The sequence below is a fragment of the Kogia breviceps genome, chromosome 7, assembly GCF_026419965.1.
Source record: "Kogia breviceps isolate mKogBre1 chromosome 7, mKogBre1 haplotype 1, whole genome shotgun sequence".
NCBI lineage: Eukaryota > Metazoa > Chordata > Mammalia > Artiodactyla > Physeteridae > Kogia > Kogia breviceps.
The window spans coordinates 26,825,804-26,844,494 of NC_081316.1; the positions used below are offsets into that span (position 1 = coordinate 26,825,804).

The window sequence follows — 18,691 nt, forward strand, 5'->3', positions numbered from 1 at the left end:
CTTGATATTTTTGCAAAATGGGGCCCCAAGTTGTCAGATTCTTTCTCCAAATCTCCCAAGCCAGGCCAGGGCAGCCACTAGCAAAACATGGGGACTTCTGCAGGATAGGCTGCTGGAAATGTGGGTGTAACTCTGGGATTTCGGGTTTTATGGCAGTCTGAGACCTAGATGCATTTTTCTTTTTCTTTCTGAGAGTGTGGATCAGAGAGCCCATGGGCCTACGCTTTTGAGCCACAGTTTGACATACCTTTCTCTCCTTCTGGTTTGTCTTAGGGCGAAGACTTTAACTAGGGGTGTGCAGATGTGTGAGACCTTTTATTGTGAGAGTGGACAGACATCCCAGATTTCAGGCAAGTTCTACGTTGGCTGCTTTGGGTTCCAAAACCTGAGTCAGAATGCTCGTTCATTGTTGTTCAGATGGAAGAAAAAATTCAAAATCAGGTCATCGATTCTCCTGATTAAAGGGTTAACTACTGAGAGATTTGGGGGGAACAGATTGGGAATATTGGAGTATTTGTAGCCCAAATGGTAGATTTTGCATGCGCTGGAGGGCAGAGCTGGATGAACCTCCCATCGCCGCAAACGACTGAGTGGATTATTTCCTTAAAGAGGGGGCTTTCTCCTGTCCTGGCTCCAGGACATCCTCTGTAGGGAGGTAGGCCTACCTAGTGCTGGCCCAGGATTAATGCCTCTATTCTTGCTAACAGAGCCCCATATTCGAGCCCCGTGGGATACCGCGGCCCCCAGCCTGCGCCAGCATGCAGAACAGTAAGTGCCTCTGGTCTTTTTGGACTTGGGGCTGGGGAGGCACGCATCGCGCGCGGGTCGGGGGAGGGCGTGGAGCCTCACGGAGTCTGCGCTGGCCAGACCGCGGACGCCAGGCCGAGGGACCCAAGGCAACTGCGCCCCTCTCCTAGCCCGGCAACCCTAGAGGGGAGGGCGTTTGCTCTGTTCTCCCTCCTGGAAGAACAGGGGCTGGGCCCCTCAGAACGGCCCGCAAGAGTTTGTGAAGCTGCGGTAGAGAAACCCCATCCCCCCAAATCCTGTAACTCACACCCCCTCCCCGCCCCTGCCCGGGCTCTGACCCCAGAGAGGGGGGCTGGGGTGAGCAGGGCGGGGCGGAGGCTTCCAGTCGCAGCGCGAGGAGGAGGCCCCTTGGGTTTAGCGAAGACTGAATTTCTCCGCCGTTCGGGCGGGGTGGGGGCTCCCCTCCCCCAGTCACTCTAAGGGCAGCTCCTCCCCTCCCCACCCTGCCTAGAGCCCTGGAAGGCCAGCGGAGCGGGGCACCCAGGCCTGCGGTGGCGTGGAGGTGGTACACTGGCCCCATGGGACTGTTACAGGGCGCCTGGCGAGAGCAGGTTTACTGGGTCTGGGAAGAGAGTGGGGATGGAGCCCAGGAGTTGGAGAAGCCCTGCCCCGATAGCTGCTGTGTGTGTCCTGGTCGTGCCGGCCCGCTGTGCCTTTGATTCCCAGGCTCTTGCACTTCCCATCCTCCCTCTGCCTAGGCCCTTTGGGCCCCCAGCCCATTTTCCTGCTCGGTCCGTGAGTGCTGGTGTGTGGCAGGAGAATCTGGAGACCGGGCCTGGGAGCGTGGAGGCCCAGCGAAACTAGGCCAGGGTTGAGGTGCGGAGTCTGGACGTGGTTTAAGGGCTCAGCTGTATGGAGCGCCCGAAGGCCTAAGCCTTCTAGAAACCTTCCCTTGCCGAACTGCAGGCTGAGGCGGGTCCCTAGCGCCTGATGCATCTGTCCTGGGACCCCTAGTCGTCCCCTGGTGCTTCCGCGGCTGGTGGGCCTAAAGCGCAGGAGAGGGCGCAGAGGTGGCGAGCTTTAAGGCGGATTACTTGTGCAGAAACCTGCCAGGCCCTGGGACTTGGCCTGGTAGGAACCCTCCTTGGCGAGGCTTAGGCTTCTGTCCACCCTTCCTGGCTGCTGGGTTCTCCCCCTCCGGCACAGGGTCCCCAGCCGCAGGCTCTCGGGAGGGCCGGCGCCCGGAGCTGTGGGTTTGCCGCTGCGGCCTGGCTGGCGGGCCCCGAGGGGCGCGCGGGGTCGCGGGCCGGCCTGCAGGGCTTTGTGCCGCTCGCTCCCGGGTGTGTGCGAGGCGCAGAGCATCCAAATTGACACCATATGTTTTCCTATTAGATGCTTCGCGGTCGAATTCTAGGCGCATAATCATCGCCACTGGGCGAGAGCGCCAGCCGTCCCTAGGGAAGGGACACAATGATTGAGGCTTAACCTCTGAAGGGGAACTTATAGCTGCGCTTCCTCGCTGCCATTTCGATGCTGGCAGAGGCGACCTGGCCCTGGGCGAGCACCCGCCGGCGGTCGCTGTGGAGGTGGCGGGCAGGTTGTTTTTTGCAATGCGGGGAGAAGGAAGGAGGTCTAGGGTTAGGCGGCCTCACACGCCTTGGTATTCCTAGATTGGGAACTGCTCAGGCAGCGCGTGAAGTTTAGAAAGTCTTTCTCGATCTTTCATTGGGACAGGCTTTCTTTTTCCGGGAAGGCTCCCTTTGCCCAAAGGGGAGGCTCCGTATCTGGAGCAGGCAAAGGAAGGCAATAAAGGGAATTTAGGAGAAAACGGAAGCGCGATCGAGGCCTTGCTCTGTTGGAGAAGCGGTGTCCCCGCCATGTCCCTGCTCACGCTGGGCCTGGCCGGAGCCTAGATACCCCAAACGCCTGTCACTTCTCATCGAGTTGAGGCTCCAGCACCCCCCTCAGTGAGGGCCCCCCCTCCCGCCCCAAGCCTTCGGCTACCCTGAAAACGCGGCTCCCCTCGAAGGGGAAACGAGTGCAGTTCAATCTCGTCTGAGTGATCTACAAATAGGGACGGAAAGGGTCGTTTTATCACGGTCCCGTTTGTCGTGACGATGCAATTTCCCGGAGCGGAGCACTGTCACAAAGTGACAAGGCTGCCACAAGCGCCCCGACTGATCTTTTCAATTAGCCTTCCATGCATGATCCGGAGCGACTTCCGCCTATTTCCAGAAATTAAGCTCAAACTTGACGTGCAGCTAGTTTTATTTTAAAGACAAATGTCAGAGAGGCTCATCATATTTTCCCCCCTCTTCTATATTTGGAGCTTATTTATTGCTAAGAAGCTCAGCTTTCTGGAGTCAATTTATCAGAGGCTCCAAGGAGAAGAGAGGAGAGGAGAGCTGAGCGGGGAGCCACATCTTCTCCTGGAAGGGCTGCTTTCTAGAGTCGGGGCTGCAGGTTGGAGATTTTTAAGGAAGTGGGAATTGGCAGTTGGCTTTATTTGTGTGCCTGTGGTTTCTGGGGAGGGGCTACAGAGGTGCTAACTCCCTATTCCCTATGATTAGACAATGGGGTGAGGTTGTGAGATAACCAGATAAAGGAGGGATGGGGGACACTGTGGTGTGGTCTTTTCCTTTTCTTTTCACTTTTTGATTTTTGCTAACATCTGTCCTTGGCTGTGGGGAGGGTCGAGTTTAGCAGCGGAAGTAAAGCGGAGCTGTGGCCGGTGCGAACAGACTCCCAGATCTCCGCCGCACTGCAGCAGCCACATTACTTTATGGTTGGAGCCGATCTGGGGCTCTGAGGCTTGAGGAAGCCTTCAGTGGAGGTGCTGAAACCCAGGTTGTGATTCAGTAGCCACAGATTTGCTGTTCTGGTTCTTCTCTACTCCCTCCCCTTTTCTTCTCCTGTTTTTTTTTTTTTTTTTTTTTTTTTTAAATCCCAGTGCTTGTGTGTTGCTTTCACCAGAGTTTGTAATGTGACAACAGATGTTTCTGGACTCTAGTGTCTGAGGGAGCACTGGAGAGCTATAGGATTTGCTATCAGAGTTCTAACAATGCAGAGGCCTTGGAGATTCAGTGTGGGTTCTGTAGGACTCGTGGTTTTTCTTGACACTCAGAGGGTATCTTTGGGAGGAGATTTTTTGAGCTGATGATTTGCACCTTGCGGGTTCAGAGACTGGCTGGGGTGTTTATGGAGGGCAGCGGTGGGCTGGGGGCTCTGCTGGAGTGAAGGCGGTAGTGAGGTGTGTGTGCTCTTGCTTGTCGGTGTGTGTCTGTCTGCATGGTGCTTCTGCAGTCTGGTGGGCAGGAGCTCGGCTGTGTTTGGGCTGGGCTGCCCGATGCCAGGAATGGCTGCGAGGTCCTGTTGTCATTTCTGATCGATAGCAGGGACCTGATCGCTGAGCTTGGCCAGGGTTGGCAGGGAGCTGAGGATGCATCGTGGTTGTCTTTTCTTTCTTTTTTCTTCTTCCTTTTCGTCTCCTTCTCCCTCTTCTTCTCTTCTTCCTCCTCCTCCTCCCTCCTCTTTCTCTTTACTCTTCTTCCTCTCCTCTCCGCTCTGCTCTGCTCTCCTCTCCCTTTCCTCAGGTCACAGCGGAGTGAATCAGCTCGGTGGTGTCTTTGTCAACGGGCGGCCACTGCCGGACTCCACCCGGCAGAAGATCGTAGAGCTAGCTCACAGCGGGGCCCGGCCGTGCGACATTTCCCGAATTCTGCAGGTGATCCTCCCGGCGCCGCCCCACTCGCCGCGCCCCCCGCGGCCCTCCACTCTCAACGCCCTCTCTTCATTTCTTACTGTAAAGGCTGCTAATTATGGACCCACCTACCCTCACCCCCACTCCACACCCCACTCCCCCCGCCTTCTGCTTTCCCCTTTCCTTCCACCATCCTTCCCGATCTCTTCCAACCTGGGTCAGTCACATAAGACAATTCATCTGCTTAAGAAAAAAATTGGGTGTGAATTTTTTAAAAAACCCCAAACTTTCTTTTTTCATTTGGCAAAAACATTCATTGTGGTAACAGTTTATGAACTATAATAAAATGAGTTATGTAAATCCACATAATCTCATTCCCCTCTCCCTCATCCCATGCTTACCTCAGAGTTTGAGATACTTGTTTGATTTCTTCATATTTATGAAAATATATATATTGATTTTAAAAGACGAGTGCTATTTACCTCCCTCCCTAACTCACATTTACTCAATTGGGCATATTTTTAAAGGAAAAATAACTAAAAATTCAGTTTACATTTCCCTTTCACTCATTACAGCATAACACCAGTTTAAGCAAGGTCAGCACAAAACAATCTGACTTCGTTTTGATGCATCTTCAAGCAGCATTTATTTACAAAAACAGTTTTTAAAACTTTTAAATTAGTTTTTTTTAGTTCAAACTGTTTGAAAGTATCATCCTATTTGTAGTTTTTAGGGCTACAAATGTAATTTTAAGAAAAAAGCTCTCTACAGTAAGTTCTCATACCATTGAAGGTATATTTTTGTGTTATAGACCCATGCAGATGCAAAAGTCCAAGTGCTGGACAATCAAAACGTAAGCTTGTCATTGTTTAATGCATACTTAAACAATTTTATTTTTGTCTTGAAATTATTAATAATGTGGTTTTCTGTCCACTTCCCCTATGCAGGTGTCCAACGGATGTGTGAGTAAAATTCTGGGCAGGTATTACGAGACTGGCTCCATCAGACCCAGGGCAATCGGTGGTAGTAAACCGAGAGTAGCGACTCCAGAAGTTGTAAGCAAAATAGCCCAGTATAAGCGGGAGTGCCCGTCCATCTTTGCTTGGGAAATCCGAGACAGATTACTGTCCGAGGGGGTCTGTACCAACGATAACATACCAAGTGTAAGTTCACTGAGAACATTCCCTCTCCCTGCCCTAAGCTCCACACTCTTCCCTCTTTACCATCACTTTCTTGACCTCCCCCTGCTCTTCTCCCTGCCAGTGTCTTTCTCTCTTTCTCTCCTCCGTGCTCCACATTTGTCTCCTCTGTACCTGGGGGTCTTGAGAGGAGCACCCTGACCTTTGTTTTGACCTTCTGCAAAACGGAAGTCAAGTGTGGGGGGTTATGCACCTCACTTGCATGCGGCAAAGTAGAGAGCGGAGGCACCTGGAGAAAGGCACTGGAATCTAGAAGGAAAATGCAAATGAAAACCAGATTCGAGCTTCCGCCAAATCTACCTGTTTGAACCTTCTTTCAGGCATCAAACATCCATTTCTGCCCTAATATAAAACAAATAAAAGTGAAAGAAAGCTCTAGGCCAAGTCTCAATATTTTGGGGGGGAAGTCTTTAACAACAAAAAAGCAGCCTTGTGAGTTAGGTCACCAGAGACACTGCGCAACAGTGAAGGACCCCTCCCTAGTCTTCCAACTCTCTACACAACTGAGTTTTCATGCCCAAAGTGATGGCTGGCATTCTTTCCACTACGTCTCTGCAAATCCACCCACTGTCCTAGGATGGCTGGGAATTATTATTATTTTTTAAGTATTAAGGGTCATTCTTTAAGCGGTGGGCGCGCTGAGATGGGGACTTAGGGCAACTGTGTCTTCAGGAGACTCTACCATTTGGTTTGATCTTGATTTGATTTGCAGGTGTCATCAATAAACAGAGTTCTTCGCAACCTGGCTAGCGAAAAGCAACAGATGGGTGCAGACGGCATGTATGATAAACTAAGGATGTTGAACGGGCAGACCGGAAGCTGGGGCACCCGCCCGGGTTGGTATCCGGGGACATCGGTGCCAGGGCAACCTACGCAAGGTAAAAAGCCAAACACCCATCCTCAAATTCTCCATATATGCAGCCCCTTGCCCATCCTCTTCTCCAACTTTTTCCCTCTCCGGGCTTTTGTGCTTAGAGAATGTAGTGGAGAAACTCTTCAAAGGCTTGGGACATATCGACTTGCGTTGTATCTAGGTGGTGTTTGTTGAACTAGCTGGTTGGCCTGGGAATTCGAGGGTTGTGTATGTTAGGTAGTATGAATGTGGCTGGTGTGTGTGTGTGTGTGTGTGTGTGTGTGTGTGTGCGTGCGTGTGCGCTCGAGTGTGTGTTATGGGCAGGAGTATATGCGTGTGTGTATGAGCTAGCTGCGTGGTGCCCTATTCAAATGTGCCATTAAAATGCACGGAGAGCCCCCTTGCTGTAGAAGTGTGACAAGTTAACACACTGACAGACTGTAAGATAAACATAATTGTATCGTTTTGCTTCTTGCCGTAATTGACAAATTACGTGACTATGAGTAGGGTGTACATGAGAGGGTGAGCAGTGAGATGTAGGGCCAAGTTGAGGATGGGGCATTGGAAGTGGTGGCTTGCCCAACTAAACAACCCTACCCTCTTCTGCTCTGACCCCTTCCACCCCTTGGGCCCCCAGTTCTCACTCTTTGTGGGTGATGACTGCGCAGAAGGGTGGGGTGAGATACTGTGAACCGGACTTTGGTGTGCCGGGAGCGACTCTGGGGCTGGGAGGAAAGATAGGATCTGGACCGTCCTTGGATCTGTGAGAGGGGATGGAGGAAGAGGAGCAGATGGGGGTGGGGTCTGGTCTGTTGGCTCTCCCCCTCCCCTACACACACCGGAGGTAGCTTGGTCAAGAATAGGAAACAGTTTACGCCGAAGATTAATCGGTATTTGTTGTCCTCGTGACAAGGAGATAATATGCGGGATAATGGGACGTGGCGTCTCACTCCCCGGAGCACGACGAAGCCTGGGGGCTCCCGGCCTGGGAGGCGGCGAGGGGAAGCTGACTGGGCTGCCCTTGCATCCGTGCGCTCTCGGACCCGCTCTGAGTGCCCCGCGCCTCCACCGAGCCGGGCTAGAGAAGGGAAAATCGGTAACAGTATGCGAAATATCTGGTACAAAGGATGCTTCTGTCACTCGCAAGAATTTGTTATGGGAACAATCCTGTCGCTCTGTAATTGCTCATTAGAGAACGTTTTGTTTCTCATTAAGGCGACATGAATAAGCGTCTAGTTGAAGGAGACAGCTGTAGAAATGTTCCACAAGAGACCTCTGGACACGATTCGGCACCAATTGCCAATTAGACATGTCAGTTTTAAGAGTAGGAAACAATATAGGACGGACACTGGGAAGATAGGGAGCAAAGCGCTGGCTCGCTGTTTCCCAGCGCGGCCGCTCGGCCGGCCGAGGCCTCCCGACGCGCAGGGCCCCAGCTCCCCCGGGCGACCCGCCCGCCCGCCCGCTGCCACGCCGGATCGGGCCGAACCGCGGCCTCCCGGGGTGCGAGGCTGCACCCGAGGAGGCGCTGCCTCCGCCCTGACCGCAGGCCCCGGCCCCCTCCGGCTTCTGGTGAGGACGAGGGAGTGACCACCATTCCCTCACCTGACCCTTGAAACCGTAGGCTTCCCACGTGCGCACGCCGGGCACAGCCAAGAGACGCACTCCCGTTGCCTGCCCCGGCCCCCCGCAATCTGCGGTCCCGGTGACCCCACCCCGCCGAGTCTGGACGGCGGGTCCGAGAGGTCTCGGGGAGGGTGTGGGACACAGTGGCTGGGCCTGGGAGGGCTGAGCCCTGGGCGCGAGGGCTCACGTTTGCTCGGGGCCTGGAACGAGGACACCCACTCCTCCTCCCCGGAGCCCGGACCAGACCGAAGCCGAGGGCAGCAGCTTCGCCCGCCCCTCTGCTGCCACCAGAGGCGGCACCCGATTGGGGCGGCTTTTCTTCGAGGGGAGCGTGAGCGCGGGAAGCGAGGGCCTAACCGCAAGGACCTGGTGGTGACCGTTGGGGCGGGAGGTGGCGCTAGTTCAGGAGCTTTGAACTTTCAGGCGCCGAGGTGCCAGAGCATTCTGGCTCACCGACTGCCAGTTCCCCCTTCACTCCACAGAAAACCCACGCCAGTGCCTGGTCCCCACCGCGTGCGGAGGACGGTCGCGCCAGGCGAGCGCAGAGTCCCGGGCGTGGGGACCCCTGGGCTCCGGCGGCCGCAGCTGACGTGCCCGGAATCCTCGGTCCTCTTGGCGTTAAGAAGGCCCCCCTCCCTCCCTCGCCCCCTCTGCCGGCCCAGGAAGCCGGTTTGCGGTTTTAAAGAGCCCATTACTCCGAAAGCATAAGGCGAGGTTAGGTCTCAGAGGGAGACAAATCTGGTTTCCGTCTGATCAACGCCATGCGGCGGTGAATAAAATTGTGCCGACTTGGGCTGACAACAAGAGACAACTCTATCCAGCCCCGATTCTCCAGCGCTTTGGTGGTTTTAGGGATCACAGAGACACTTTTTCTTATCTCCTCCCGCTCCCCCCACCAGCCCCGTAATACCCAGGCCCTCTATAGGATTTAGTCAGTCTCTTTTTCAACAGATGCTACAATGTTTTGATCCGCGCTCCAGAGCTGAAAAGGTGCCGCAACCGGGTTGCTATCTTTTCTTGCTTGTTTTCCGCATCACTGATTAAGACACTAAGAAACTAAGGAATGATTTTATTTCCCAGCGTCTTTTTTTTTTTTTTTTTTTTTCTTTCTCTCCTCTCCTTCTTCCAGGAAACAAATCCTATCCCGAGCGTCAGATGGTACTGGGGCTGGGATAATGGGAGGCGCTTTCACTCGCCTTCTCGCGGATTAGGCTGGAAGGTGGACGGCGCCCATTGAAGGCCCCTTCTTTGCGCTCGGAGGGGGCGCCTTTTAAAGAAGATATCTTAATTGTCTGCCACTTAGGTTTATCATGTGGGGAATTCGAGATCCAACTTCTAGTTCTATTTTGCTAAAAGCTTTAAGAGTGGAAGGTAAATCCACTAAAGAAAAAAGGGGGGCACCCAGTCTAAGAGTGACCTCTCCGGCACTGCCTGGCTGCGAACAGTTGCTATTTTTAAAGGAGCAAACAAACTTTCAATGGAGCACACTTGCTCTTCAGGGTCTTGGAGGGATCCTGCAGCCACGGGTTTCTCCTGAACCGCCTCTAATTCCACGGCTGTTTTTTTTTTTTTTTTCCCCTCAAAGAGGTTTAAAATCGAGCTCTCCTCATCCTCGTTGACTTTCCTCCTCTTAAATGTCAGTTCGAGTCAGTGCTACGCCTCCGTTGCTGAGAGAGACAGAGAGAGAGAGAGAGGGAGAGAGTGGGGGGTGGGGGGGAGGAAGAAAGGGAGAGGGAGAGCGTGCGCAAATGTCCATGTTTTAAAATTAGGAAAACGTCAGCGAAGCAAATGGGAGCAGAGAATGCTATCTGCGGGGGTCTTCTGAGGCAGACCCGGGTAGCTTTGTTTGGCGAGATCGAATGTGCCAGAAAAAGGACTGGGGTGGGGCCTCCTAGAAGGCGTGAGTGACCACCCCCGCGAGATGGTATTGTGTTCTCAGCGCTCCCTTCCCTAAACCTCTGATCATCGCAGGTTTTTGTTTGTGCTTTCGCAAAGCAATAACTGATGGGCCTTTCTAGTTGGCCCCAAAAGTCTATTTCTAAAGTCTTCCTCATTGACCGAATCCGAAAATAAAAGGGGCTCTTCATTTCATTCCCTGCAAAACACTTTGAAAAGTCACCCGGAAACTCGGGGCAGTAAATTAGCACAGACCCTGGTGCCGGCACACGTGAGTGAGCGGCTCTCCCTCAGCTAAGTAGCCCTCCCCGACCCCCCAGCTTTCTGATGTAGCGCAAGACGACCCAAAGCAGAGCCACGGCCCATTTACTAATAGTCTCTCTCTCCCTTATCTCCCTTTTTCTCTTTCTCTCCCTGTCTCCTTCGACCTTCTTGTCTCTTTTTCCTCTCAGCACTCTTTTCTGTCCTTCTTATACCTTCCTGGCCTCTGTCTCTTTGGAGCCCTCTTTCTTCCTCCACCTTTCCATGCCCCTCCTCTCTCCTACTCCCCCAAACCCCTCCACCAGGCCTCCGCCCCCTCCTCTCCTGTCTCCCCCCCCCCCACCATGGTCTCCATCCTCCCTGCCTCCCGGCTCACTTCCCCCCCAGCCCCGGACCTCATCCACCGGCCCTGCGTCCCCCCCCCCCCCCTGCCCTGTCCTCCCATCCACCCTCCAACCCCCAGCTAAGCGCCCTAAATAGCATGGAGGCGCCTGCTCTTGGGACAGTGATTAATGATAGCAGAGCAGAGGGGTTAACACACTTCACTGAAAAGTCTGTTGACTGGGCTTCTTGTAACACAATGTGGCCCGCTGCACGCCTCAGGAGAATCCTTTTGTTGTCCGCACTCATTGTGGCCTCAAAATTCTGCCCACGAAAGTTTGCCAACGCTCCTGCCCCAGGAGTTTAATAGTTTCCCTTACTCGCGGGGCATTGTGCAGCGCTGAAAAGCAGCCCCTCGCTATTCAAGTGTTGGTGGTCATCTCAATAGATCTCCAAGGGCCCATATGGTGGCCAGTACTGATGAATCCGCCTGTTTAAATGGGGGAGAAAGTTGGGGTTTTAAAACATTTCAAAGTTCCTGAAAAGATCCCACTAGATCCTGTCACAATTCCCTGAACTCTTTGAAGGCACTGCCTATTGTCTCCTGGTTATAAATGATATTCCTGGCCAAGTCTATTCCCACCAAGGCGCCCCTAGAGGCCCCTCCCCCCACGGACCAAGTTTCTAGGATGGGGGGGCCAGCCCCTGTGGTATCCCTTGGGGGCCTCAGGACCCAAGACCAAGGACCCAGCCAGCAGGCAGTGGCCCTGGAGGCCCAGCCAAGGCTGAGTCCTTCCCTTGCCAGGCCGTGGCTTCTCCAGCAAGGCGCACGAGCAGACAGCTAGGCTAAGTGCACATCTTGCCCTCCAAGCAGCAAAGGAAAACAATAAAACTTTCCCCTGTTTAATGATAGAAATTACATTAAAAGTGGTGGAAATGCCCTAATTAAAAATGTACCACTTAAATGATATGCCAAGGATTCAGCTGCAGCATAGCATGTTTAGCTAGTTAGTGAACTCTCTACTATTTCTTTTTTAAAATTACACGTTAAAAATTTAAAAGAAATCTTACTTTTCTCTGGTGCAACACATTACAAAGAATGGACAGTCCTTTTATCTAAATATAAAATTCCATTTTCAGCAATTATAGCCTGTTCTTGGTGATGATATAATTACAGCTGTGCTCGTAATAGGTGTCAAGGCAAAGCGCACTCATACAATAGTTGAATAAAACTGCAGAACAATGCGAGCACTTCTAAATTCACAACCTTTAAAATGAAATTGACTGTGCAGAATTCAAATAAAAACTAGATAAATATTTTTTTAAAGATTACAAGCTTGGTTTGGTTTCTTAATAGCATTTTCTACAAACCTATCAACGTCTAATTGATTAGATAGGAATTACTGATCATAGATCAGCTGAAATCTTGAACATCACTCTTCTATTTTCCCAACACAGCCATAGGTAAATAAATTCTCTAAGGAAAGGGAACTGGGCGAGGCATTTGGAGGGTAAAGGTTAGTTATAAAAGATCATTTTAATTGGAAACTTCAGCACTTGTTTTGTCATTCAAAAAATGCCATTCCAAAAGTATCTAAATTGTACAGTCTCATCTTGATAAAAACAGAAAGAAAATGGTAATCAGGTAACATATGTCACTAATGTCTTTTATTTAAAGAAGGCTGACAGTTACCTTGGGAATGTTTTGGTGAGACTTTCAGATGAGACTGCTTTTGGAGTTTATGGCTGTATGACGCCCCTTTTGGAGACTCCAAGTTATTCCAAATTTCTCTTACTGTCCTATTCTTTTTGTTCCAGATGGCTGCCAGCAACAGGAAGGAGGGGGAGAGAATACCAACTCCATCAGTTCCAATGGAGAAGATTCAGATGAGGCCCAAATGCGACTTCAGCTGAAGCGGAAGCTGCAAAGAAATAGAACATCCTTTACCCAAGAGCAAATTGAGGCCCTGGAGAAAGGTGATGGAGTTTTTCAAAGTAGAGAAGCAGTAAATCAAAGTAAATGCCACATCTTCAGTACAAAGAGCTAAATTTAGCCAAGGCCCTTGCACAGAGGCCTGAAAAGGTTTCTTTTTTCTTTCTGTCCTTTTTTTTTTTTCTTTTCCTGGGCATCTTTTCAGTGTGTGTGTGTATTTTCTTTCTTCTTTTCATGTACCAGTGATTCACAGATGAAAAGTCTGACTTCTCATGAAGAAACAATGATGATTTGGCTAATTCAGGCCACAGAAGAATGAATGTCGTTTCAAAGAGAATAGAACTTGGTTCTGATGGGATAGTTCTTCCAAGTACAATCAATCTAATAGTAGTAGCATTTTAAAGGGAATTGGTTGGAGGTGATAGAAGTCGGGAGGTGGAAACCAGATTGATCCAGAGTTTGGTTGACACATTTTGTATCGTTCTGGCACACCACAGAAAAATGCAACTTACTCTTTCAGAGTTTGAGAGAACCCATTATCCAGATGTGTTTGCCCGAGAAAGACTAGCGGCCAAAATAGATCTACCTGAAGCGAGAATACAGGTACCCAGGGACCGTGTGTTCATGTTTTGTCATTCATACCATTTGCCTTTTCTAGAGACACAGGTGCTTGTAAGGAACACCATTTGTTTGTATAAACCGTAACAGATTCCGTTTGCTAAATGCTTTGCGCCACTGGCCACTCACCTGCCTCTCGGGGCTGGGGGAGGAGGACAGTGGGCGTGTCTGGGATGGGGTGGAGCTGGGAGCAGCCTCAGGGCTAACCTGTTCCATCTGATTTCCAGGTCTGGTTTTCTAATCGAAGGGCCAAATGGAGAAGAGAAGAAAAGCTGAGGAATCAGAGGAGACAGGCCAGCAACACACCTAGTCATATTCCGATCAGCAGTAGTTTCAGCACCAGTGTCTACCAACCAATCCCACAACCCACCACGCCTGGTAATTTGACATATTAATACTACTAACACATGTGTTGCAACCTGTTTGCCCTTGGCTCTGACGCTCACAATGACTGTCTGTTGTGTCCTCTCCCTGCAGTTTCCTCCTTCACGTCTGGCTCCATGTTGGGCCGAACAGACACAGCCCTCACAAACACATACAGTGCTTTGCCACCCATGCCCAGCTTCACCATGGCAAATAACCTGCCTATGCAAGTAAGTGAGGCTGGCGGCTGCTTGCTTAACAGGTCCCTGGGAGAAGAAGTGAGGAGTGGGTTGGGGCCCACAGACCTCGCTGGCCCTGTGTGTACCCTTGGGAGCCTTTCTCAATATAGTGATTGGCTTGATCAGTCAAGTCTGAGATGAAAACAGTCAATCGAGTCTCTTAGTTGACTGATGAATTGATTCATGCCTTTAATAAAATAAAAACCTGATGTGCCGTCAAGTTACGTTTTGCTCATAGGGAACGTTGGTTTGATGATGTTGGGTGAGAATGGGGCATGTTTTGGGGACCAGAAACTTGTACCAGAAAATGAAAATGATGTTGGCAAATTATTAGATAGTAAGAGTTAGTATATATAACACTTGGGTTTATATTCATGTGTTTATATTAATAAGTGTGTAGTCTTTATGTGCACTGTGGTTATTTAGGATGTTTCTGATAAACTAGTGAGGACAAAAAAAGGACCAGAATTGGGATTCATATCTGCATATAGTGCGATACACTTAACATAGAGGAAAGCTAGTTTTCTTTCTGTATCTTAGAATAACAAAAGGAATAGAAGGCATTTGCTAGAAATTTAGTGTGTCTTTGCTGTGAATGATGTGATGGGGTGGTGGCATTCCCAGCTGCCTGGAAAGGCTAATGCTATTCATTTGGTATAGCAACCTGCTCCTACTCTCAATTCCGTCCCAAATATTTATCAGCCCCTACGTGTGCTGGGCCCTGTACTAGGTTAACCCTTTAGGATGCAAGTTGTCTAAGGCAGGTGGGGTGTACTAGAACTTTGGAACTAGAGGGATTCTTTTTTTTTTGCGGTACGCGGGCCTCTCACTGTCGTGGCCTCTCCCGTTGCGGAGCACAGGCTCCGGACGCGCAGGCTCAGCGGCCATGGCTCACGGGCCCAGCCGCTCCGCGGCATGTGGGATCTTCCCGGACCGGGGCATGAATCCGCGTCCCCTGCATCGGCAGGCGGGCTCTCAACCACTGCACCACCAGGGAAGCCAAAGAGGGATTCTTGATGGGGAGAAATAATTGGTCTTGTGGTGGGCCTTCTGCAGTGACTTCCTCAGGACTCCTGTCCTATTTGTGCAGCAGTTAGAGATGCCAGATAGTGTGAGATTGGCCAGCATCAGCCCCTGATGGAAACAAATTTGGGGTTGCACAAATCGTTTATTCTCCACTGAACATCTGCTGGATTTCTAACCCAAATCACACCAAAATAAGTGTTTTCCAGTCTTTAGATTAATACAGGAGCAGTTAGATAAGCAACTTCAGAGGAATAATTCACACGTCTATTTTTACTGCATCTGGATATTATTGGCCGTAGAGCAATTAATGTAAATTAAGGGATTAACAGCCCATTAGTTGTGGTTGCTACAACTGCCTTGGAATTTTCTAGAAGTCAAAGTTGCCTGGAGGAAGTCATTTTGGGAATTAGAAGCAAAGGCAAGCTGAAATTCTGGCAGGGCCCTGAAGGCCTGCTTTGAACCGGATGTTAGCAGTCATCCTCAGACTTTAATAAGGCCACAGAGTCTTGTTCAGTTTTGTAAATTGTAGCAACATCTAGGTTTCTATGAAGATAAAAACGTGTGTATATGAGAAAACAATTAGAAACAATGAAATAGATGCTGCTATTCTGTTAGAGTTGTTTTCACCTAGACTGGTGTGGGTCAATTTATTTCAAATGCTGACTTTAAAAAATTATACAACTTATAATATCATTCAAACCATATATATATATTCATAAAGCATAAAGCAAATTAAAATATCAACAATTCTCCTATTCAGAGAAAATTACTCTTTGAATTTTGGAGGGGGGCGAGGGCTGGGCTATCTGTCCATCAGTTTATCCTGTTGACCAAAATCTTCAACCATTTTACAAAGGGTGGGTGTCTTCCTCTGAACCTTCTCTAATGTATCACCCTCTCTGAGGATGTGGATCTTGGAATGTTAAACATTTCTATAGTTCGCAGATCAGAGCAGTACTATCATCTCCCCTGTTCCTGACAATATGCTTCTATTAATTCATCTCAAGCCTGCTGCCCCAGCACAGCCCCATGAGAGCTCATGAGGTGTTTTGTCTCAGCCTTGTATACTTATTTAGTCAGGATAAAGGTTTATCTTTTCAATACCATGATTCTAAACACTTCCGAGGGTAGCAGCACAATTTTGTGGATAAAACCTAATCTCAGTTTTGGTGTCTGTAAGAAAGTCACAGCTAATTCTCCGGGTGGGGCTAGGTATTTACTGACACTTCTGACTACTTTAACCTGAGATCATCACTGATCTGCCTCTTCAAGAATCTTTAAATCCATAAGTCCAACCATGAAAGGCTTTCAAGGTCCCTAAAACAAACTTTACAGAGAGTTCCTGCCACTGTCCTCTGCCTCACAGCTTGAGATACAGGGTTTGAGGCGTGGAGGTGTCGCTGGATTCCCAAATGGATTGAATTCACAAGAGAGGGGGTGTGTCTTTATGGAAGTCCTCATGCTATAGTTTCTCTAAAGGTGCCAGCAGAGGTCCAAGATGAAAATGGACAAAAATCCAATTAATGTTATGGAGAGTGCCAACAGTCTAGCTGGACAGTGAATGGTCTGAATTTTTGGTACTTCAAGAAGTTTGGTGTGTAGGCAACTTTACTCCAGCAGTGGACAACGGAAGGACTGGTTGGAAGCCCGATCTTAGTGTTACCATGTGGAATTCCAGCGCTTTACTTGCGAGTATCTAACATCAGACTTGTTGGCAGAGTTCCTGGGGGGAGGGAGGGAGCTGGGGGTGTGGCTATGCAAAGTGTCTCTCGGTAACCACGAGTTCGCCTTTCTCCTCCCAGCCCCCAGTCCCCAGCCAGACCTCCGCGTACTCCTGCATGCTGCCCACCAGCCCTTCGGTGAACGGGCGGAGTTATGACACCTACACCCCCCCACATATGCAGACACACATGAACAGTCAGCCAATGGGCACCTCGGGCACCACTTCCACAGGTGAGCCGCTGCTCTCCGCAGGCTGCACAGAGGTGGCCTTTGCAGCTTCTTTTGCCAGGTGATCTCCCTTCACTCAAAGTTTACCTAAAAAGAACCTCCTGGCCTTGTGTGATGGTGTATTTTAACTCTCTGTTGCTCACTTCCTTGGGGAAGACTGATTAAAAGGGGAATTCAGTCAAGCTAGTTAGTAACTTGATGCCATACTGACAAAAAAAGAAGTTGTTTGTCCTGAATTTGATTGCAGAAGCTGTATATGAAGACAAGGCCTGAAAATGTAACTTTTCTAAGAAGAAATTATTATATTAGCCAAAGTTTAACAGTGAAGGCCCCCTGAGTTTATTGGACGACTTCTCACTTCCCTCCTAGTTCCTCTATGCCTTTCATTGCAACTGAAGAAGTACCACTCTGGTTTTCCAGGATGGTTTTGTTGCTAAAGTTCCAAACATACAAACAAATGGAGTTGTTTTTTTTTGGGGGGGCAGCGTGGGGGGGCTTTGCGATTCAGTAGATGTGTGTAAACATGCTTTCTGGTTTCTGAAGGTGCTACTTTTGTTTATAGGACTTGAAAAGTTTTTTCTTTTTTAGATTCAGTTAAATGTTAGAAAGTACTAGAGATTTTTTTTTTAAACCTATAAATTCATACTCCATGCCTGTCTCTCGAAGGGAATATCTACATGGCTATTTCTTTCATCCACTTCTAGGACTCATTTCCCCTGGTGTGTCAGTTCCAGTTCAAGTTCCTGGAAGTGAACCTGATATGTCTCAATACTGGCCAAGATTACAGTAAAAAAACAAACAAACAAACAATCAAAAAACAAACAAAAGGAAAGGATATATTGTGTTAATTCAGTCAGTGACTATGTGGACACAGCAGTTGGACGTTCAGGAAGGAAAGAAAAATGGCTGTTAGAAGCACTTCAGTTCTGCAGTTGTGTCCTGTGTTGAACCACTGGGGAATGGACTTGAAACAAGGACCTTTGTATACAGAAGGCACGATATCAGTTGGAACAAATCTTCATTTTGGTATCCAAACTTTTATTCATTTTGGTGTATTATTTGTAAATGGGCATTTGTATGTTATAATGAAAAAAAGAACAACGTAGACTGGATGGATGTTTGATCTCTGTTGGTCATGAAGTTGTTTTTTAAAAAAAGGAAATCATGATCAACAAGCTTTGCCACGAATTTGAGTTTTATCAAGATATATCGAATACTTCTACCCATCTGTTCATAGTTTATGGACTGATGTTCCACGTTTGTATCATTCCTTTGCATATAATTAAACCTGGAACAACATGCACTAGATTTATGTAAGAAATATCTGTTGGTTTTCCAAAGGTTGTTAACAGATGAAGTTTATGTGCAAAAAAAGGGTAAGATATAAATTCAAGGAAGAAAAAAGTTGATAGCTAAAAGGTAGAGTGTGTCTTCGATATAATCCAATTTGTTTTATGTCAAAATGTAAGTATTTGTCTTCCCTAGAAATCCTCAGAATGATTTCTATAATAAAGTTAATTTCATTTATATTTGACAAGAATACTCTATAGATGTTTTATACACATTTTCATGCAATCATAAGTTTCTTCTTTGGCCAGCAAAAGTTAATTGTTCTTAGATATAGTTGTATTACTGTTCACAGTCCAATCATTTTGTGCATCTAGAATTCATTCCTAATCAATTAAAAGTGCTTGCAAGAGTTTTAAACTTAAGTGTTTTGAAGTTGTTCACAACTACATATCAAAATTAACCATTGTTGATTGTAAAAACCATGCCAAAGCCTTTGTATTTCCTTTATTATACTATTTTCTTTTTAACCTTATAGTGTGGTGTTACAAATTTTGTTTCCTTGTTAGATTAACATTTTAAATGAATGGTTACTTTCATACATACTCTATTTTAAATCCCGATGATTCCTTAAAGAAATAATTCTTATAGGTGTCATAAATCGCAAATGTG

The 18,691-nt window shown here is 48.7% G+C and overlaps 1 protein-coding gene across 1 annotated transcript; it reads left to right on the top strand.

Moving 5' to 3' along the window:
* Positions 1-320: 320 nt before the first annotated feature.
* On the top strand, positions 321-18,435 carry PAX6 (paired box 6). Its single transcript, XM_059070380.2, has 12 exons — positions 321-350; positions 708-768; positions 4,341-4,471; positions 5,259-5,300; positions 5,395-5,610; positions 6,359-6,524; positions 12,422-12,580; positions 13,057-13,139; positions 13,382-13,532; positions 13,632-13,747; positions 16,585-16,735; positions 17,437-18,435. Exons 2-12 carry the CDS (start codon positions 759-761, stop codon positions 17,520-17,522), a joined length of 1,311 nt encoding a protein of 436 aa, XP_058926363.1. The 5' UTR covers positions 321-350; positions 708-758; the 3' UTR covers positions 17,523-18,435.
* The last annotated feature ends 256 nt before the right edge of the window (positions 18,436-18,691 follow it).

Coding starts and splice junctions, on each gene's coding strand:
- PAX6 (XM_059070380.2), top strand. Junction 5,611..6,358: donor CCAACGATAACATACCAAGT/GTAAGTTCACTG, acceptor TTTGATTTGCAG/GTGTCATCAATAAACAGAGT. Junction 13,533..13,631: donor CCCACAACCCACCACGCCTG/GTAATTTGACAT, acceptor CTCTCCCTGCAG/TTTCCTCCTTCACGTCTGGC.